The sequence below is a fragment of the Eretmochelys imbricata genome, chromosome 1 (assembly GCF_965152235.1).
Source record: "Eretmochelys imbricata isolate rEreImb1 chromosome 1, rEreImb1.hap1, whole genome shotgun sequence".
In the NCBI taxonomy this organism is placed as follows: Eukaryota; Metazoa; Chordata; order Testudines; family Cheloniidae; genus Eretmochelys; species Eretmochelys imbricata.
This window is the reverse complement of record NC_135572.1, coordinates 62,206,227-62,225,327: the sequence shown is the minus strand read 5'-3', so window position 1 is coordinate 62,225,327 and position 19,101 is coordinate 62,206,227. Positions and strand designations below refer to the sequence as shown.

Sequence of the window (19,101 nt, the reverse complement as noted above, 5' to 3'; positions counted from 1 at the left end):
AAATGGGATGACCTGTGTAATTACAGGCCTGGCAGTCTGAAACCAACCCCAGGCAAGATAATGGAACATCTTACATGGGACTCACAGGATTAAAAGAGGGCAATATAACTAATGCAAATCAACATGGGTTTATTTTTGTGATGAGATTATAAATTTGGTTGAGCAAAGTAATATCGATGTAATACACTTAGAGTTCTGCAAAGCGTGACTTGGTGCCACACAACATTTTGATTAAAAATCTAGACTATAAAATTAACATGGCACACAAATAGATTAAAAGCTGGCTAACTGATAGGTGTCAAAATACAATTATAAACAGGGAATAGTCATTGAGCGGGTGTGTTTCTAGAGGGATCCTCCAGTAATCGTTCTTGCCCTATGCTATTTAACATTTTTAATCAATAACCTGGAAGAAAACATAAAATCACCAATGAGATTGCATATCACACAAAAATAGGGGGGGTAAATAATGGAGGACGGGTCACTGATTCACAGTGACCTGGATTGCATGGTAACCTAAGCATAAGCAAACAGTGTGTGTTTTAATACAGCTAAATGTAAAGGTACACATCGAGGAACAAAGAATGTCAGCCATACTTGGGAGGATGGGGGAATCTATGCTGGAAAGCAGTGACTGAAAAAGATATGGGGGTTGTGGTGGATAATCAGTGGAACATGAGCTCCCACTGTGGCCAAAAGGGCTAATGCGATCCTTGGATGCATATACAGGGGAATCTTGCCTACATGGGGAATAAATATTTAATAATTAGCTCTTCAATCTAGCAGAGAAAGCTATAACATGCTCTAATGACTGGAAGTTGAAGCTAGACAAATTCAGACTGGAAATAAGGCGTACATTTTTAATGGTGAGAATAATTAACCACTGGAAAAATTTACCAAGGGTCATGGCAGATTCTCCATCACTCCATTTTTTAAATCAAAACTAGGTGTTTTTCTAGAAGATGTGTTCTAGAAATTATTTTGGGGAAGTTCTATGGCATGTGTTACACACGAGGTCAGACCAGATAACAATGGTCCCTTCTGCCCTTAGAATCCATAAGTATATGAATGCTCTTCAGTAATTTCAAACTATAAAATAGGAAGAAATAAAGAACAAACATGTATTATAAATATCTTATTTCTTATTTTGTAAGTCATTAAGAAAAAATCATGATTATCTACGTTTAATTCAGCACAAGACTGAAGGGGTGGGGACAAAGTTGCATTTAAGATTTCTGATACTCTGGGGGCTGGGGGGTGTCTGCCTACCTTCAATGTAAACTGTAAAAGCCTTAGGGTACTCTAATTTTCTTTTAGAGTCCCCATGCCTCTCTCTAGCCACAGCACAGTGGAGCTCCAGTTCAGCATCCTCCTTTGCATGTACCCCGGGCACGCCCCCTACATGAAAATTGTAAGGGACTGGTGTAGTCATTTCACCAGCAGGGGAACACTGCAGGTATTGCCTGGGAAAAATCTGTTGCCTTTAGGATCCTCCTTCACACCATCCAGTGGCATAAAGAAGCCTCAGGGCAAGACAGGTTTGGGCTCTTACACTCCAAGACTTTGAAACTCTGCTGGTTTGCAAACAGAACACGAATTCCATAATCTGGAACCATTTGAACACTGCTGTCCTGGACAGAAGCCACTGACACCTAGCCACCCTTGACGTTCCGAGAACTACAGAAGATCTACCTCTTAATCTTTACTTGGCGAATCATGTATTAAAAGATTAGAGCTTAGAATTTCATACCTATGCAACACCTGATTAATCTCTTTACAGTACTTGGCGCTGGCTAAATTTGTGTTAACATTGTCCCTATTAATTACGGAACAGTCCTCAGCATTCCCTGAAGGTTTTGTATACCCTTACAAAAATCCTTCATTCAAAACAGGGCTTAAGTTGGGCTAGGTCAAGCTGGGTTATTGACCCAGCACTTTTGGCGGATTGTCATCTTATTCTCCAAAATCAATTGTGTTAAAAAAAAAGCCCCCAGCCTTCCTAGTTACCAAACTCTCTTTCTCTTCCACTCCCCAGAAGGGTCTACACTAGCTAGCTTACCGTGGCAGATCTGTATGGATGCAGTAGCCGCTGTATGTTGACAGGAGAGAGCTCTCCCATCGACGTAATTAAGCTACTCCCAATGAGCAGGGGTAGCTACATCAGTAGCACAGTCCACAATGACGCTTCTGTTGGTGTAACTTATGTCGCTCAGTGGGGCATTTTTTCACACCCGAGTGACATATGTTTACTAACGAAAGTGCTAGTGTAGCCATAGCCTTAGTGATGCCTGAAAGAGCTCAAAGATGTGAGCTTCCTCGTTCATCTTAAATGGGGAGTTAACTCAGTAAATTTTAAAATGCCAACACCATTAATCATTACAATGCTCTGAAAGCATGGAGGAGAATGAACCACATGAGAAAGGTCTGTACACATCTACTCTGAATGGCACCTCACTGGTAGGTGGCATAAGGGCATGTCTCCATGACTATTTAGCTTGCAGCAAGCTGGGGTGTAAATCTACTCCCCACCAGCGTGCTGCGCACTGTACGTGGACCCTGCTGACACACAATAACCATTCATTAGACTGCTTTGATCTAGTCCTCATTGAAACAGGCTACAGTACCATCCCCTCCCCACTGATCTGACCAGGGGAGACAAATGGTCAAAGAAACAAAGCCCAGAGAACATCTGAGCCCCACCCATGTGGAACTAATGTCACAGAGCCCACAGAGGCATCTAAGCCTACCCCCAAAACCACTCAAGGCAACCTCCAGAGCTGGGAAGGCCTGCATGGTCTGCTCTGGTGCTAGGTATAGGACATGTTAATTCTTCCTTGGCTCTACTGGCTACTGCTACTCCCTCTACTAGAGGCTCTCTGCAAATTCAGGGACACACACTGCGTTCAAGTTTCCTGAGTAACCACGATGGCTAGAAGCAAGCCAGTTTTTAAATGAAAGCTGAACTTTTGATTTCATCACATGACTCTGGGAGCTGAGGTACAAGTCTATGCCTGAATCTGGCCTGTCCAAGGGTGTATCTGAATCTCAGTGGAGGGAAGCCTGGCAGAATCCATATGATCATATTCTGAACACCTGCATGATCTGAGGAAAGAAGCTTGGAAGCGTACCACCACTTCCCCCATCTCCAACAATTTGAAACTTGTCCAAATATAACAGACCTTATTGGGGATCCCTCTTGCAAAGCTTTAATAATATTAATAAAGGTTTCCAGGATCATGTCCTAGTATGACATGTCAATATATGCTGGAATGCTATTTACAATTCTGATGTCCTTATTTTAAAAAAGATGTTGAAAAAAACAGGAGACGGTGCAGAAGAGCCACAAAGATTATTTGCAAAAAGAAAAGGAGTACTTGTGGCACCTTAGAGACTAACCAATTTATTTGAGCATAAGCTTTTGTGAGCTACAGCTCACTGGAAAAAAACCTCAATCTCTTTATTTGTATCAAAAAGACTGAGAAATGACTTGATTACAGTGTATAAGTACCTCCACAGGGAGAAAATACTTGATACTAAAGGGTTCTTTAACCTAGCAGAGAAAGGCATAATATGAACCAGTGGCTGGAAACTGAAGTCAGACAGATAAAAAGAAATAGGGTACTATAAAAAAAAAAGAAAAAGAAAAGAAAAGAAAAATGAAACTGATTAACCATTGGAATCAACTACCAAAGAAAGTGGTGAATTCTCCATCTCTTGAGGCCTTCAAATCAAGACTGGATGCTTTTCCGGAAGATATGCTTTAAACAAACACAAAATTATTGGGCTCAATAATAGAGGAGAAAGAGGGAAATTTAATGGCCTGTGATAAACAGGAGATCATCTTAGATTATCTAATGGTCCCTTCTGGACTTAAACTATGAATGGAACAAAGGAGGAAGACTGGAGGGAGGTTATCACTACAAGCAGGATTAAGTTTAATTTATTGTTGCAGACAGAAGTCTATAGATATTTATTATTGAATAGTGTTAGAATTGTTCACCTAACCTTAACTTGTGATTTCCACTGTTAATTTATTTCCCCCTTTTCTGAAATCAACATGTTGAATTCAACTGTTTGGAGCAGCACTTCGCTAACAAAGGCTATTGTCTGAGATTATATTGTACATTTATACAACTCTTTTTGTCAGCCCAAAGCATGTCCACCCTGGAACTGCAGCAGCCTCTGGGATAAAGGGCAGCAGCCAAATGATGCACACCAGTTGCTGCATGACCGTGGAGTGAAGGGAAAAAATTATACGATGACACCAGAGCAAACCCCTGCTCATACTAAATGTATCATGGGCATTTTAACATCCACACACAGCCAGAGATCCTATTATTAAGGTCTGCTCTTAAAATTCTATGTAGTAAACTGCATGGAACACAGTCTATCTCCAAGAGAATGGTTTGAACCAAACCTGCCTCAATTTCAACTAGTGGCTCCAAGAGACTAAATATTTCAAACCTGCTCCAGGAGTAAGAAACCTTTTTTGCCAGAAGTTGGGATAGTCAAGTATGTGGCCATTGGCTGGGCTGGAGGAATTTGGGGGATTAAGCAATTCATGGTGAAAATTAAATTTGCTGTGCATACACTCTCAGTGCATCATTCCCTCATGGCACACTTAATGAGCTTAGCAAAAAACCCTCTACTCTTCATGCTCAACAGGTAATTTTTAAAACACGCATTCAATCAAATCAACACCAGGTTGGTTTTTTTGGACCAAGGTCATGCGCTGTTCCTCAATGAATATTATTTCCAAGCCAAACTGCAACATTAAATCAGCCACTTCAGCAACAGGCTGTTCAAAAACCATCACAAGAGACCAAACATGGAAAATTTTAGCCAAAAGAATGATTGTTGCACAAAGTTATAAGCATCTGAAAATGGGCATTATAATGGAAAGTGTTTTACAACCTCACCCGTTCATTACAGTGGTCACTGCCAGGAGTTGACAGTAATATAAATACAGATCTCTTATATTAAAAAGACCTAGCACATATAAAGACAGGCTTTAAAATAAATCTTTTACACATGCAGGTTAGTAATTACACACTAAATTATATCTATACTGTGTGTGTTCAACAGTGATTGCTTTGCAACAACAAGGTCTTCAGTGAAGAGACACCTGAGTAATGATGAGCCCTTCTAAGTTATACATGATATTTCAGTGGTGTCCATCTCTTCCAGGCGGGAAATGATGCGGTGGCAGCAGCCAGTAAAAACTAAGGAAGACAAAGGGTTCTGCTTATTTTGAAACTGGTGGACAGCATGTCTATTATCCAATCCTAGTTTCCAAAAAGCATCTAGAGTATAATTATCCAACATGCTTCTGTGAGAAATGAAGCAATATGCATATTGTGGTCCAGCCTGAAGTTTATTGCCTCAGACACAAGCATGAGGCAAGCCAGGGTGCATGCGCGGACCAACGGTCACTACTTTCAAATTCTCTGATTCCGGGCACATGGGGTTTATGCATAACCCTCAGTGGAATACAATAGGGAGAATCACTCAAAGCAGCAGCAAAATAAAAAGAGGTAACCTGTTGAAACGAGGAACACAGTAAAGTATACACAAATCCTGTTTATACAACAGCTGTTGATGGGTGTTTTTATGAGCTGATTTCAGAGTAGCAGCCTTGTTAGTCTGTATCTGTAAAAAGAACAAGTACTCCTGTTCTTTTTATGAGCTGAGGTATTGTATCTAACAGCATTATGACAGGTTTCAGAGTAGCAGCCGTGTTAGTCTCTAAGATGCCACAAGTCCTCCTTTTCTTTTTGCAAATACAGACTAACAAATTTATTTGAGCATAAGCTTTCGTGAGCTACAGCTCACTTCATCAGATGCATTCAGTGGAAAAAAATCTGAATGCATCTGATGAAGTCAGCTGTAGCTCACGAAAGCTTATGCTCAAATTTGTTAGTCTCTAAGGTGCCACAAGTACTCCTTTTCTAACAGCATTATGTAAGACTGAATATCACTTATAACAAAGCTTCAAGTTGCAGGGCAGAAAGGTCAGAAAATCTTTTTTTCCATGATTCACATGCTTGCTGCTCTTCTTCTGGGCTATGATTGATTGATCCAAACATTGAGAAATATATTCCTAGTTTGGAAATATGCAGTAACCCAGCTTGTGCAATTACTCACATATATAGTTTATGAGTAGGGCAGCAACTGTAACCTGTTGTCATGAGCTACATTTGAAATGAGTTATCAGTAATGATTGTTAGCCTTGTTAAGTGCTAAGATACCAGTTTAGTGTAATAGTGTATTTACTGTTCAACGTTTGAGAATACTTAAAAGTCAAACATATTTTTAAACAGTTGCCTGCTGAATGAATCTCAATATTAGATAACTAATTTTATAGCAGCTTCCCAATGTATAAATTAAGAGGGTTGTGGGGTTTATTTATTTATTTATTTGTTTTTTTAAAAGACTCCACTCACGCTATGGAGAAAAAGTTACTCTTTCTCTAAAGACATTATTAAAGGCAGTGATGTGAAAACACCTTCAGAGGGCATGTGTTAAGTTACCATTTCAGTGTTCCTGAATACAATAAGAACAACGAAGTATATTATGCCAGATTTTCTGGGCAAGGCAAAACCAACAGCAAATTTTCATAAGCAAAGAAGCTATTATTATTATTTATCCTCTATTCACACTATGATCACACAGCAACTAATACCGAGACTAGTATCCTGAACAAAGGGTATGAAAGTTGCTTTCATATGTTTGGGGGGTGGGGAAGGGGCAAGGGAGGGCAGGAATCTACCCTCCAATTTACTCAATCCAGAAAATCCTACATGTCATCACAGGGTCTGTTAAAAAATGTAACACCCATTATTTGTGTTTGGAAATGTAAAATGTTATATTACATTTCTTCCCATAAAGGTAAATATATTCATTTGCACTAGGCAAATAGCAATTATGCAACATGAAGGAACCAAGGCTTATCTACTTTCATGAAAAATATTACATGTACCTTAACTCAGCTCTGTAAAATAATCCCTCACATTCTCCAAGTTAATACTTGAGATTTTCTTTTTTTTGTTTGTTTTTTTAAAAGACTCCACTCACGCTATGGAGAAAAAGTTACTCTTTCTCTAAAGACATTATTAAAGGCAGTGATGTGAAAACACCTTCAGAGGGCATGTGTTAAGTTACCATTTCAGTGTTCCTGAATACAATAAGAACAACGAAGTATATTATGCCAGATTTTCTGGGCAAGGCAAAACCAACAGCAAATTTTCATAAGCAAAGAAGCTATTATTATTATTTATCCTCTATTCACACTATGATCACACAGCAACTAATACCGAGACTAGTATCCTGAACAAAGGGTATGAAAGTTGCTTTCATATGTTTGGGGGGTGGGGAAGGGGCAAGGGAGGGCAGGAATCTACCCTCCAACTTACTCAATCCAGAAAATCCTACATGTCATCACAGGGTCTGTTAAAAAATGTAACACCCATTATTTGTGTTTGGAAATGTAAAATGTTATATTACATTTCTTCCCATAAAGGTAAATATATTCATTTGCACTAGGCAAATAGCAATTATGCAACATGAAGGAACCAAGGCTTATCTACTTTCATGAAAAATATTACATGTACCTTAACTCAGCTCTGTAAAATAATCCCTCACATTCTCCAAGTTAATACTTGAGATTTTCTTTTTTTTTAAATCATGAATCAGATAAAAATCAAAACTCGTAAAGCAAATTAATCCCAAGTACATCATGTAGCATTGCTCAGGTGGCCAAAGAGGATAAACATTAAGTGCTTTGATGAAGATGAAACCACAATTCAAGATCATTCCAATTTGTAACACAGAATAACGTAAGTGATGTATTCAACTCTTCTTTGTAGGTGTTCGAAGAAATAGTAGAAAACAGGAAATATGTAACTCTGCAAAACTTCTGTTAAAAAAGTCATTTAAAAGGGTACAAAAATATTTTTTATGCATTTTAGCAAGGAGTCACCACATTATATACCTGCAATGAATTTATAAAGCCGACAACTTTTTAAAAGAAAATAGCTTCTAAATACCTTGATTGCCAACAGTTTCTGATGAAATCTCAATTTCAAATTGCAAAGATAGGTCTAGCTCTTTTCAAAGAGTGGTGGTTTTGGTAAATAAGTAAATCACTCAGCACAGCAAAGCACTTCTCTGAGTCGGTATCATGCTTCTAGTTTGAGACACCTTTAATGAAGTGACAAGCACCTTGATTTAAGAGTAGCAATATCATTTTTAAACACTAACAGTAAGTTTAAGAACTGCTTAAACAACCAAGAATCTTAAAGGAAAATAAAAGCTTTACAAATACCTCTTAAGATGCTGTTCCAATTCCAAAAACAACACTTTCATGGCTATTCCATCACAGTTTTGTTCTTGGAGAAATGTCACTTTCATTGATATGACTATTTAGTATGACTATTGATTTCTCACAGAATGAAACACCGATGAAGCACCTTACAAGATTAGCATTAGCATTCCACTATTAATTTGGGAGCCCTGCACTCAACAGCACTTTCAAGAATTAAAAAGCCTTGCTGTTAAAGATCATTTCCTTGCTTCTATTCAAAATTTACTGTGTTTAACAGTGGTTGGTCATGATCAACAGAGACAAGACAGAAACGATGACGTCACAGAGCTTGAGATCACATGATGTGCTGTTACATAAAGCATCAAGAGAGATTAACAACTTGAGAAGTGAAATCCTAATCATCATAAACAGCCACAGGCGGTATATCTTCTTTCAGCAGTGCACACTTCTCCAATTCTGAAAGTAAGTCACCCTGTGCTCTCCGTTTTTTGGAGTAGTGTATGCTAATTGTTACATGTTCTCATTATTCTGCTTAAAGAAAATCCGCTGTCTCATACTAAATTCTCTCATACTAAATTTTAGTAGTTAAACAACAGCAGTAATTAAGCACATGGACAAGTGCCAGGACTGGATTAGGTAGAAAACTTCAGTAAGCAGAAAGTGCATGGGGAAAACAGAGTCTATGTCATGGTGATGACTAGTGACTACAACCTGAAAGTAGGCTCTCAACAGTGTTCCTGCACTTATTAGAATAAAGTAAATCTCCATGATGACAGTGACACTCTCCCTACCAAACCGTTCACGTAACACACGTGACAATTGAAATTTCAAGCTGAAATTCTAAATTCTTCCTAACACAAATGCATTTCTCTCTAGTATTTCTAATACACTTATAGTACCAAGGTATTGTTTCTAATAAACTGAAAAATCCAAGCTCACAAGCATCAGGGATCCTAGCTTTCCCATGATAAAAAACCCCAAAATTCTCTCAAACAAAAATTCACATTTTTCTGATTAAAATGAAACACCGACCTTTAGTTTCCCTAGCCACAATATATAAAAGTATCAGCTGAACATGTTTTATTGATATACGGCAGGACCCTGTTTATCCAAGCTTCCGTTATCCGGCTCTCCGTATTAATCGAACCACCAGCTGTCCAGGGCTGACAGCGGTTGGGGCTCAGGCAATCAGACAAAGCCCCCCCGCCAGCCATCTTAAAATAAGGGATAGAAAGCTCTTTGCCAGTTCTCCTGATTATCCCAATTTTTGATTATTCAATCTGTCCCTGGTCCCAATTAGATTGACTAAACACGTTACCACTGTAAATTTAAAGCACATTCAAAAAAAAAAATCAACAAGAGGGGGAGGTTGTATGCATTGCGTAAATGACATGGATACTTTCAGTAAACTTTAATTATTAATTTTTTTCCCACAAAACGTAAAAGCTAAAGATTCTCTGTAAAAATGTAAATTCTGTTTTTTTCTGTGGCAAACAGATTTGTAGGATCCCTGATCATCATCCTGCAATGGTTTGACACATCAGATACATTTTGTGATACTTTATATGGTTATGCATAATGCTTCTAGTAAAAAAGTTTACAGTACTGCAACTTGTTACAGAAAACTGAATGATGTCACATGTAACTCATATTTATGCTCTATGCATGAGCTCGAGAATTAGAAATTAGCTTGTTTGTCTGGGAAGTCCAGGACAAGAAACTAAAAGTGGTGCAGGATAGCAAACTTACAGGGCAATGTAATAATCATTTGCACTTCCAGAATAGGTTCCACTGAAGGATCTCGAAGCACTTTACGAATGATAAGGAATTAACCTTAACACCGCTTTCAACTAACTACTATTCCTCTCTTTACAAATGAAACTGAGCCCAAATTCACACAGCATATCAGTAACAAACTTGAGAACAAAATGTAAACTTCTTGAATCAGAATATTGTGCTTTAACTACTAGATAATATATATTTCCTCCATACACTTTTCCCTATATGGATATATTTGATTAGGCCCCACAAACAGGTAACCTCAAACAGGGCACAGTATATTTATTATTTGTATTACTGTTGGGTCATCCAAGGCTGGCTGTGTGGTTGCTCAGGTGACAAGAGTCTGGCCCAGTTTGAAGAATCCACACCAGTTTAAAGGAACTACTGTTTGACAGCAAATCTAGCATAACAAAAGAAATTGGGTTTATTGTTTTTGCAGGGGGCAGGTAAGGGAATAGACATGAGCAAAACATCTTGAACAACAGGTGGACTCTGAGTTCACAATCTAGCAGCATGCAGTACTGCTCTACCGGAGATTCTATACTTGTCCTTTCCATGGGTCTCCCCCGAACACTTTAAACAGCTGTTATGGAGGTCGCTAATGGGCATCGGCCTGTCACACAAACCACTGACTCTCCATTGGGAGTGGCCTTCCCCTCCCATTCGTGTCTCATCAGGCAAAGGAGGGCCCCAAGGACATGGGGGTGCACCACCATTTGCCCACTGAGGTTCTGATGGGGGAGGGGGGGAGACACACTTATAGGACTGGCCAAGCAACCCCCAGACCACCCTGGTTGTGACCCATAGCCAGAGCCAGCGAGGGGCACTGCGCCCTGACCTTGGGGAGGGTGCCACACCGGACGCGCAGGACCCTACCCTGGTGGGGAGGGAGCACCGAGGGGCACGCCTCAGAGAGGCGGTGGCCTCAGACCCAGCCAATGAGAGGGAACCAGACCCCATCTAACATCCCATCACAAGCCATTGGGCATACCTACCGCTAATAGTTGAAGATCAATTAATTGCCAAAATTAGGCTATCCCATCGTATCACCCCTTCCATAAACTTATCAAGCTTAGTCTTGAAGCCAGATATGTCTTCTGCCCCCACTGCTTCCCTTGGAAGGCTGTTCCAAAACTTCACTGCTCTGATGATTAGAAACCTTCATCTAATTTCAAGTCTAAACTTCCTGATGGCCAGTTTATATCCATTTGTTCTTGTGTCCACATTGGTACTGAGCTTAAATAATTCTTCTCCCTCCGTGGTATTTATCCCTCTGATATATTTATAGATAGCAATCATATCTCCCCTCAGCCTTCTCTTGGTTAGGCTAAACAAGCCAAGCTCTTTGAGTCTCCTTTCATAAAACAGGTTTTCCATTCCTTGGATCACCCTAGTAGCCTTTCTCTGTACCTGTTCCAGTTTGATTTCATCTTTCTTAAACATGGGAGACCAGAACTGCACACAATATTCCAGATGAGGTCTCACCAGTGCCTTGTATAACGGTACTAACACCTCCTTATCTCTACTGGAAATACCTCGCCTGATGCATCCCAAGACCGTATTAGCTTTTTTCACGGCCATATCACATTGGAGGCTCAGTCATCCTGTAATCAAGCAATACTCCGAGGTCTTTCTCCTCCTCTGTTACTTCCAAGTGATGCGTCCCCAGTTTATAACAAAAATTCTTATTAATTCTTAAATGCATGACCTTGCACTTTTCACTATTAAATTTCATTCTATTACTATTACTCCAGTTTACAAGGTCATCCAGATATTTCTGTATGATAGCCCAGTCCTTCTCTGTATTGGCAATACCTCCAAGCTTCATGTCATCCGCAAACTTTATTAGTACATTCTCACTTTTTGTGCAAAGGTCAGTAATAAAAAGATTAAATAAGATTGATTCCAAAACCGATTCCTGAGGAACTCCACTAGTAACCTCCTTCCAGCCTGACAGTTCACCTTTCAGTGTGACCCGTTGCAGTCTCCCCTTTAACCAGTTCCTCATCCACCTTTCAATTTTCATATTGATCCCCATCTTTTCCAATTTAGCTAATAATTCCCCATGTGGCACGGTATCAAACGCCTTACTGAAATCAAGGTAAATTAGATCCACTGCGTTTCCTTTGTCTAAAAAATCTGTTACCTTCTCAAAGAAGGAGATCAGGTTGGTTTGACATGATCTACCTTTTGTAAAACCATGTTGTATTTTGTCCCAATTACCACTGACCTCAATGTCCTTAACTACTTTCTCCTTCAAAAATTTTTCCAAGACCTTGCATACTACAGATATCAAACTAACAGGCCTGTAGTTACCCGGATCACTTTTTTTTCCTTTCTTAAAAATAGGAACTATGTTAGCAATTCTGCAGTCATACGGTACAACCCTTGAGTTTACAGATTCATTAGCAAAAATTTTTAATGTGCTTGCAATTTCATGTGCCAGTTCCTTTAATATTCTTGGATGAAGATTATCTGGGCCCCCCGATTTAGTCCCATTAAGCTGTTTAAGTTTGGTTTCTACCTCAGATGTGGTAATATCTACCTCCATATCCTCCTTCCCATTTGTGGTCCTACCATTATCCCTACGCTCCTCATTAAAGACTGAGGCAAAGTATTTGTTTAGATATTGGGCCATGCCTAAATTATCCTTAACCTCCACTCCATCCTCAGTGTTTAGCAGTCCCACTTTTTCTCTCTTTGTTTTCTTCTTATTTATATGGCTATAGAACCTTTTACTATTGGTTTTAATTCTCTTTGCAAGGTCCAACTCTACACTTTGACCTTTCTCACTTTATCCCTACGTGTTCTGACCTCAATAAGGTAGCTTTCCTTGCTAATCCCTCCCATCTTCCACTCCTTAGGAAGTAGGGCGAAAATCTGAAAAAAATATTTTTTGTAAAACCTGGGAAATTTTCAGTAAAAATCAGTTTAAACTGAAAAACAAAGGGGCTTACCCTATCACTTAAATCAGCTTCTGTACCAGATAACTGGAGCATATTTAATGTAAGGTCAGTTTTTTGTTTTTTTTTTAAAAGAAAGACTAGAGGCGATCCTAGCAGTTACAGGCCAGTAAGCCTAACTTCAGTACTGGGCAAATTAGATGCAACTTTAGTAAAGATCAGAATTATCAGACACATAGATGAACACAATCTGTTGGGGAGAATCATCATAGTTTTTATAAAGGGAAATTATGCCTCAATCTGGAAAACCGAGCAAACAGTTAAGTGGCAAAGTTTGCAGACAATACAAAATTAGTCAAGATAGTTGAGTCCATAGCAGATTGCGAAAAGTTGCAAAGGGATCTCACAAAATTTGGTGACTGAGCAAGAAAATAGCAGATGAAATTCAGTATTGATAAATGCAAAGTACTGCATATTGGAAAACATAATCCCAACTATACATACAAAATAATGGGGGTCTAAATCAGCTGTTACCACTCAAGAAAGATCTTAGAGTCCTTATGGGTAGTTCCTTGAGAACATCCACTCAGTGCACAGTGGCAGTCAAAGCTAAGAGAATGTTAGGAACCCTAAAGAAAGTGAGATAAGACAGTCAATATCATGCCACTGTATAAATCCATGTACGTCTACGTTTTGAATACTGCGTGCAGTTCTGGTTGCTTTATCTCAAAAAATATATTAGAACTGCAAAAGGTAAACAAAGGGACAACAAAAATGATTAAGGATATGGAACAGTTTCTGTAGGAAGAGAAATTAAAAAGATTGGGGCTGTTCCGCCTGGAAAAGAGATAAGGGGGGGCCCTATGATAGAGGTATATGAAATCTTGACTGATGTGGAGAAAGAATACAGAAGTTTAATTTATCCCTTCACATAACACAAGAACTCGGGGGCACTCAATGAAATTAATAGGCAGCAGGTTTAAAAACAAACAAAAGGAAGTACTTCTTCATGCAACACACAGTCACCATGTGGAACTCCTTGCCAGGGGATGTTGAAAAAGTATAACTGGGTTAAAAAAAAAATTAGATAAGTTCATGGAGGCTTGGTCCATCAATGACTACGTCAAGATGCTCAGGGATGCAACCCCATGCTCTGGGTATCCCTAAGCCTCTGACTGCCAGCTGTTGGAGTTGGGTGATGGGATGGATTACTTGATGGTATCTATCCTTTGATCAGACTGTGGCCACAGTCCACACCTGGGGAATAAGGGCCATCAGCAGCTTCACATGTCAAGTGTGCCTTCCTTCCCTCTATCCCACCTTTATATCTTTCTTTTCCTTTGTATTCTACTACTTCCTCTCTATTTCCCCTCTCCTTTCTGCTCCCACTTCTCCAACACTGTATTATTCTTTCCTAAATCACCCCATCAATCTTCTCTCATACTTCTGTCAAATCCGCTGTATGTGGAGGACACCTGAAACCACTGAACACAAATAAACATGAGAGGTTGTGTGTGGGGGACAGTGACCAGGGACAATGCCTATGTGAGAATCCAACCTTCTGCTACCAAGCTGCTGGACAAAGGAGAGTGCCGGGATTCCTGTCAGGGTACAATCCCTGGATCGATCTTAAGGGCTTCAGTCTCCAGCAAGTAGGTGTCTGAGCTAGATGAAGCCGCTTCCCTCCACCACATCCTCTATGGCTGCTGGAAGAGAGGAAATTTCTCTGCTACTTAATTTTTACCTTACACGTTCCAGGCTGCAACAAGGATCCAAAGGGTAAGAGCAGGGGCGAGGGTTGTCTTTGCTACTCTACCCCTCCCCTCAGTGTTCTGTTATAATGGGGGTGTACTCTACTAGTGAGCTAGAGGGGAGACACTAGCTACTGGGCCACCCTATAGCTTTTCCAGAGGGTTGGTAAGAGAATTCTTTGGACAACACTTCACAAGCTTCCTACTTGCCTGGGTGAATACATTTTACAAGTCTTGGATAAAATGTGCTTATTTGACATCTATAAAGTTGGCCGCCTTTTTATTGTGTCTCTTTAAATGCTTTCCATCCCTTTGGATAAAGCACATTGCTTATAATTTAAACAGACATATCAAGCTAGTGATGTAGGCATTGCTGACACTGCTATCCTTGGCCTCCAGAGTTAACACTCCATTGAGATAAATGGGGTGGTCACACTCAGACCTATCATCTCATTTTGTCTGACAGGCAGTATTTCACTAGCTCAAAAACAACTCTCTTCACAGTCAGAAGGGCTAGAACGGTTATATAAATGAAAACTTAAATTTTGCAGGAGACACTAAAGGCTTTAGAGAGGCCCTACATCTGTGCTAAAAACATGCAACTTCTGATCTTGCAATTTCAATCCTTATAATTCTCGCTGCTGCTGCTAACTACATCCATGACATAGTCAGCTTGGCAATGAACACTTAACAGATGTGTTATAGGGAGATTTTTTGCTTGTATTCCATGAAATGCCCATTACACCACACCCCCTCTCCATACTGTACAGCAGTGGGCACTGTTCAGGCTCAAACAAACAGCCATGCCTCCCCCCCTGCGCGCGCGCACACAAGCAATATTACCGATTCTTCTTCCTCCATCCCCACTTCCAATCACCTCTTAAACATTTCACCAGCTAATTCTAAGCTGGTCTTGAGCAATGCATTCTCTACATGTTGTCAGTGTACAATCTGTTAATAATTCTGATCCATTACTTTCTAATTACCGGAATTGTTCTGTCTCCAATGGAGTCTATTTTATTTATCTTATATGTCAACTTCATAAAACTAAAGACAGATTAAACTTGAGAAGGGTTCATTAGTTACCATGTTGAGACTGACTTCTATTTTAAACACCCATAACTGGCTACAGTAGGGCTGCTCTGAGAATAGGATAGGGGATTTTGCTTCTGAACATTCCCATAAATTTCCCAATTCAAGTTGCAATGTGTGTTCAACTAATTAGAAGTATTGCTCAGTGCTGGGATTCTCTACACTCAGTATGTGAAGGTCAACAATTTACAGGTAATAGAAACTAAGAAGAAATCTTAAATCAGCCGGGTTAACTAAGTGATGGAACATTTTTTACTGCTTTGAAAAACAGCCTCTAGCTACAACTGAAAATGCCTCAAGTACAAGGATCTTCTTTCTTCCTCTGTCAGATTCAAGAATTCATCACCAAGCTATGTTTCTCCTCTTTTGTCCTGAACCATTCTGGCTGTTTATATAAAGTGACAGTTTGCACACAGATGAATTACCAATGTGGGTACACTAGGATGTCAGATATAGGCAAGTTAGCCTTGAACGATACAAAAACAAGATTTAGTGCATGGTAGTGTCAGGGTACCTAACGTTTTTAATTTGTTTTCCACAGTGGATGTCACATCTCAAGAATAGATATGGTGGATCAAGATGTTACACCCATTGTACACGAGAGTTTTGTTTTTTGCCAAAATTGTCATTCGACTAGGGAAGTTTACTGTTTGCGTCAATCTCAGTGAAATTAACAGTTCAAGCATGAACTCCTGAGTGTGATACACATCAATGAGTTAGTTGCAGTACCCATGTGTAGTAAACACTTTTAGATAACAATCACTATCAAGTTTCACTTCCATGTACTACAGACAAATATGGCTTTTTGAGAAATTCAGACATTATTATATTGAAAAGCATCAAGTGGAAGGCAAGCGAATTTTCACTCTAAAGAAATAAGATCACAGCTTTCTAATAAAACATCAGTTTTGATGTGAAGCAACAAATTAACAATGAATTTAAAATTCTATTGCAAACATCAGCACTTTAAGAGACAGAAAACATTAAAACAAACCACTTGAACCCTTCTGGTGGTTCTTAACTGTATAAAAAATAATCTTTAATACTTAGCCTTAAACGTCTCATTAACAAAACAGATGATTTGGGACTGATATCCACCAATAAACCACAATCATTTAGAATCCCAAAAGCATGTTTTGCAATTATGCACTCACACAGGTGTCTAAACACTATTTCTTCAAAAAGTCTAGCAAGCTTAAATCATCACTTATTCTCTCATGAAATACAATACATTGAACATTTAATCCATGCTCTGTCTCAACATTTTAGTATTCCTTGATATTTTAATTTTAATTTTATTGCAAAGTGAAATCTACAAGATATACTTTAACAGAATGTTTCGGAATTCTGATATTCAGATGCTGCAAGGTTTTTTTAAAAAATGCAGTGCACTACATGAAAAAGGTTCTGGCTTCATAAGACATTCATTTTAACTAAGCGGTGAAATGATCCCTGCTCTGAGGATTGAAGCAAGCAAACTAAGGGAGAAAGGAAGGAAACAAAGTAAGACAGAAAAACCAAGATGAATCCTGCCCATAACTGCTTTATAGATCATAACCAGGATATTGTAACAGAAACCAGCATAGAGATGCCAAAGCAGGAAGCATGTCTGAAATACCTGTTTCATTCTCAGTGCAAGCACTTTTTTTTTGGTGTGAGTTTAAAAAAGAAAAAAAAAAACAAAACAACCCACCCACTTGAACTTTTGCTACTCCCACATTTTCAATCAATACTCTTGATTCTTCAGTTACAGAAGAGATCTGTGTTTCAATCCAGCATTAGAACCAACAAAACAAAAGAGAGATATTACTTAGTCTCCCTTGTGTCCCCTAGGCATGCATCTCTGCTCATCTCCTTCCCTTCTCCACCCCTCATCTCCAAAAATGTGGATAGCCAAATCTAAAAGATAAGAAAACTTTCAGCTAAATAAGCATTAAAAATTTACATACATCCTATTTAATTTTAAATTTCTTTCTTGGCTGCTGTTGGTACAGATGTTTGCAAAATGCGAGATGTATTTCACTTATAAATCCTGTTGAAGCTTAAAAGTCCGTAATGCAAAACCACCCTGAACCTGGTCAGAACTCTGGATGGTTCATTCAGAATGAACTGGATGCTGTCCATTAATTTTGTGGCTAAACCACCAAATAATGAATTATAATTATCAAGCCTCGCCACTAAAATATACATGTATCAGAATTTCTAGGTCAGATCTGAAACAGTCCCTACACCTTACAATTTTGCAAAAACACATATTTGTAACCAACTGTAATCAAGATAAAATTACCACATAAAGTAAATCCCATTGAGGGACCACAATTGGAGTTTTGTGGATGCTTTAAATTCTACTAGTGTAACTAGCAGAACCTGTACCACAACATTCATGAATGCAAGACAAGAGAGACAGGACTATCTGAAATTACAACAAAATCTATTCAGCTGTTTGAGGTACAACAGCATGAAAAAAAATTCACTCCCCTCCAAACTCTGCCTCCTCTAACCTCCAAAAAAAATTTAAGGAAAATGTATAACAAAAGAAATTAAGATAAATTTCGAACCCTGAGGGACTATCACCCATTAAAACATTCCTAGATTTAAAAAAATAATCTATGGGACTACGTTTAAGATTCTAACAAACCAACCTTAACTCTGCCCACCTTCCACCTATAGATAAGACCTCTTTATCCTACCTGCGCTGTCCTAAAAGAAAATTATCTTACTTCGTCATAGCACCTGTGAAATCTAGACCAATGGAACTAGGTAACCTGGACTAGCACAGCACAGCACCACAGTTAGGCATTTCTTCCTACGAGGGGCTGTCAATTTATCTTTCATGAGGACAGCTGGATTTGAGACAATTTGAGCATATGTAGTTAGATCAGAAGGGAACAAAGATTTGTGTTTTTAATTTTTCTCACCATATTCACAGTGCGACCTGAGCTATGTTTATGGGGTTATGACCAGTTGTCCCCAATTTAGAGGGTTAGGACCAGTGTATGAGACAGACCCATGTTGTTACATGCTGACTAAAGCCAGCACAGTCAGACTAGGCTCCATTATGACAAGAGTTAGAAATGTCTCCATTTTGGAGGAGCTAGCCACACCACACTTACACAAGAATTAGTTACAGTTCTTACTAGGGAAAATTCTTTTGACATTAGCCATCAGCCCAAGCCTTGCGAGCACGAGTCAGCTGGCACAGGACAGCCGGGGGTGTCTAAACGTAGTGTAGATATACTCAGAGTACAGA

General features: G+C 39.1%; 1 protein-coding gene across 6 annotated transcripts in view; it reads right to left on the bottom strand.

Annotated features, from left to right (window-relative positions):
- TSC22D1 (TSC22 domain family member 1) overlaps nt 1–19,101 on the bottom strand; it is a 140,542-nt gene that overhangs the window by 14,155 nt on the left and 107,286 nt on the right. The window contains exons 1-3 of one of the 6 annotated variants that reach the window (XM_077811792.1): nt 8,324–8,597; nt 8,046–8,199; nt 6,782–6,815 (exon numbers count right to left, since the gene is read on the bottom strand). The exons of 3 other annotated variants lie outside the window; for them this stretch is intronic. In XM_077811792.1, the coding sequence (XP_077667918.1) occupies nt 6,782–6,807 (26 nt within the window). In that variant the 5' untranslated portion in view covers nt 6,808–6,815; nt 8,046–8,199; nt 8,324–8,597. Of the gene's footprint in view, nt 1–6,781; nt 6,816–8,045; nt 8,200–8,323; nt 8,599–19,101 lie in introns of those variants that run through there. 2 more of the 6 variants (XM_077811800.1, XM_077811777.1) reach the window with 2 other exon arrangements.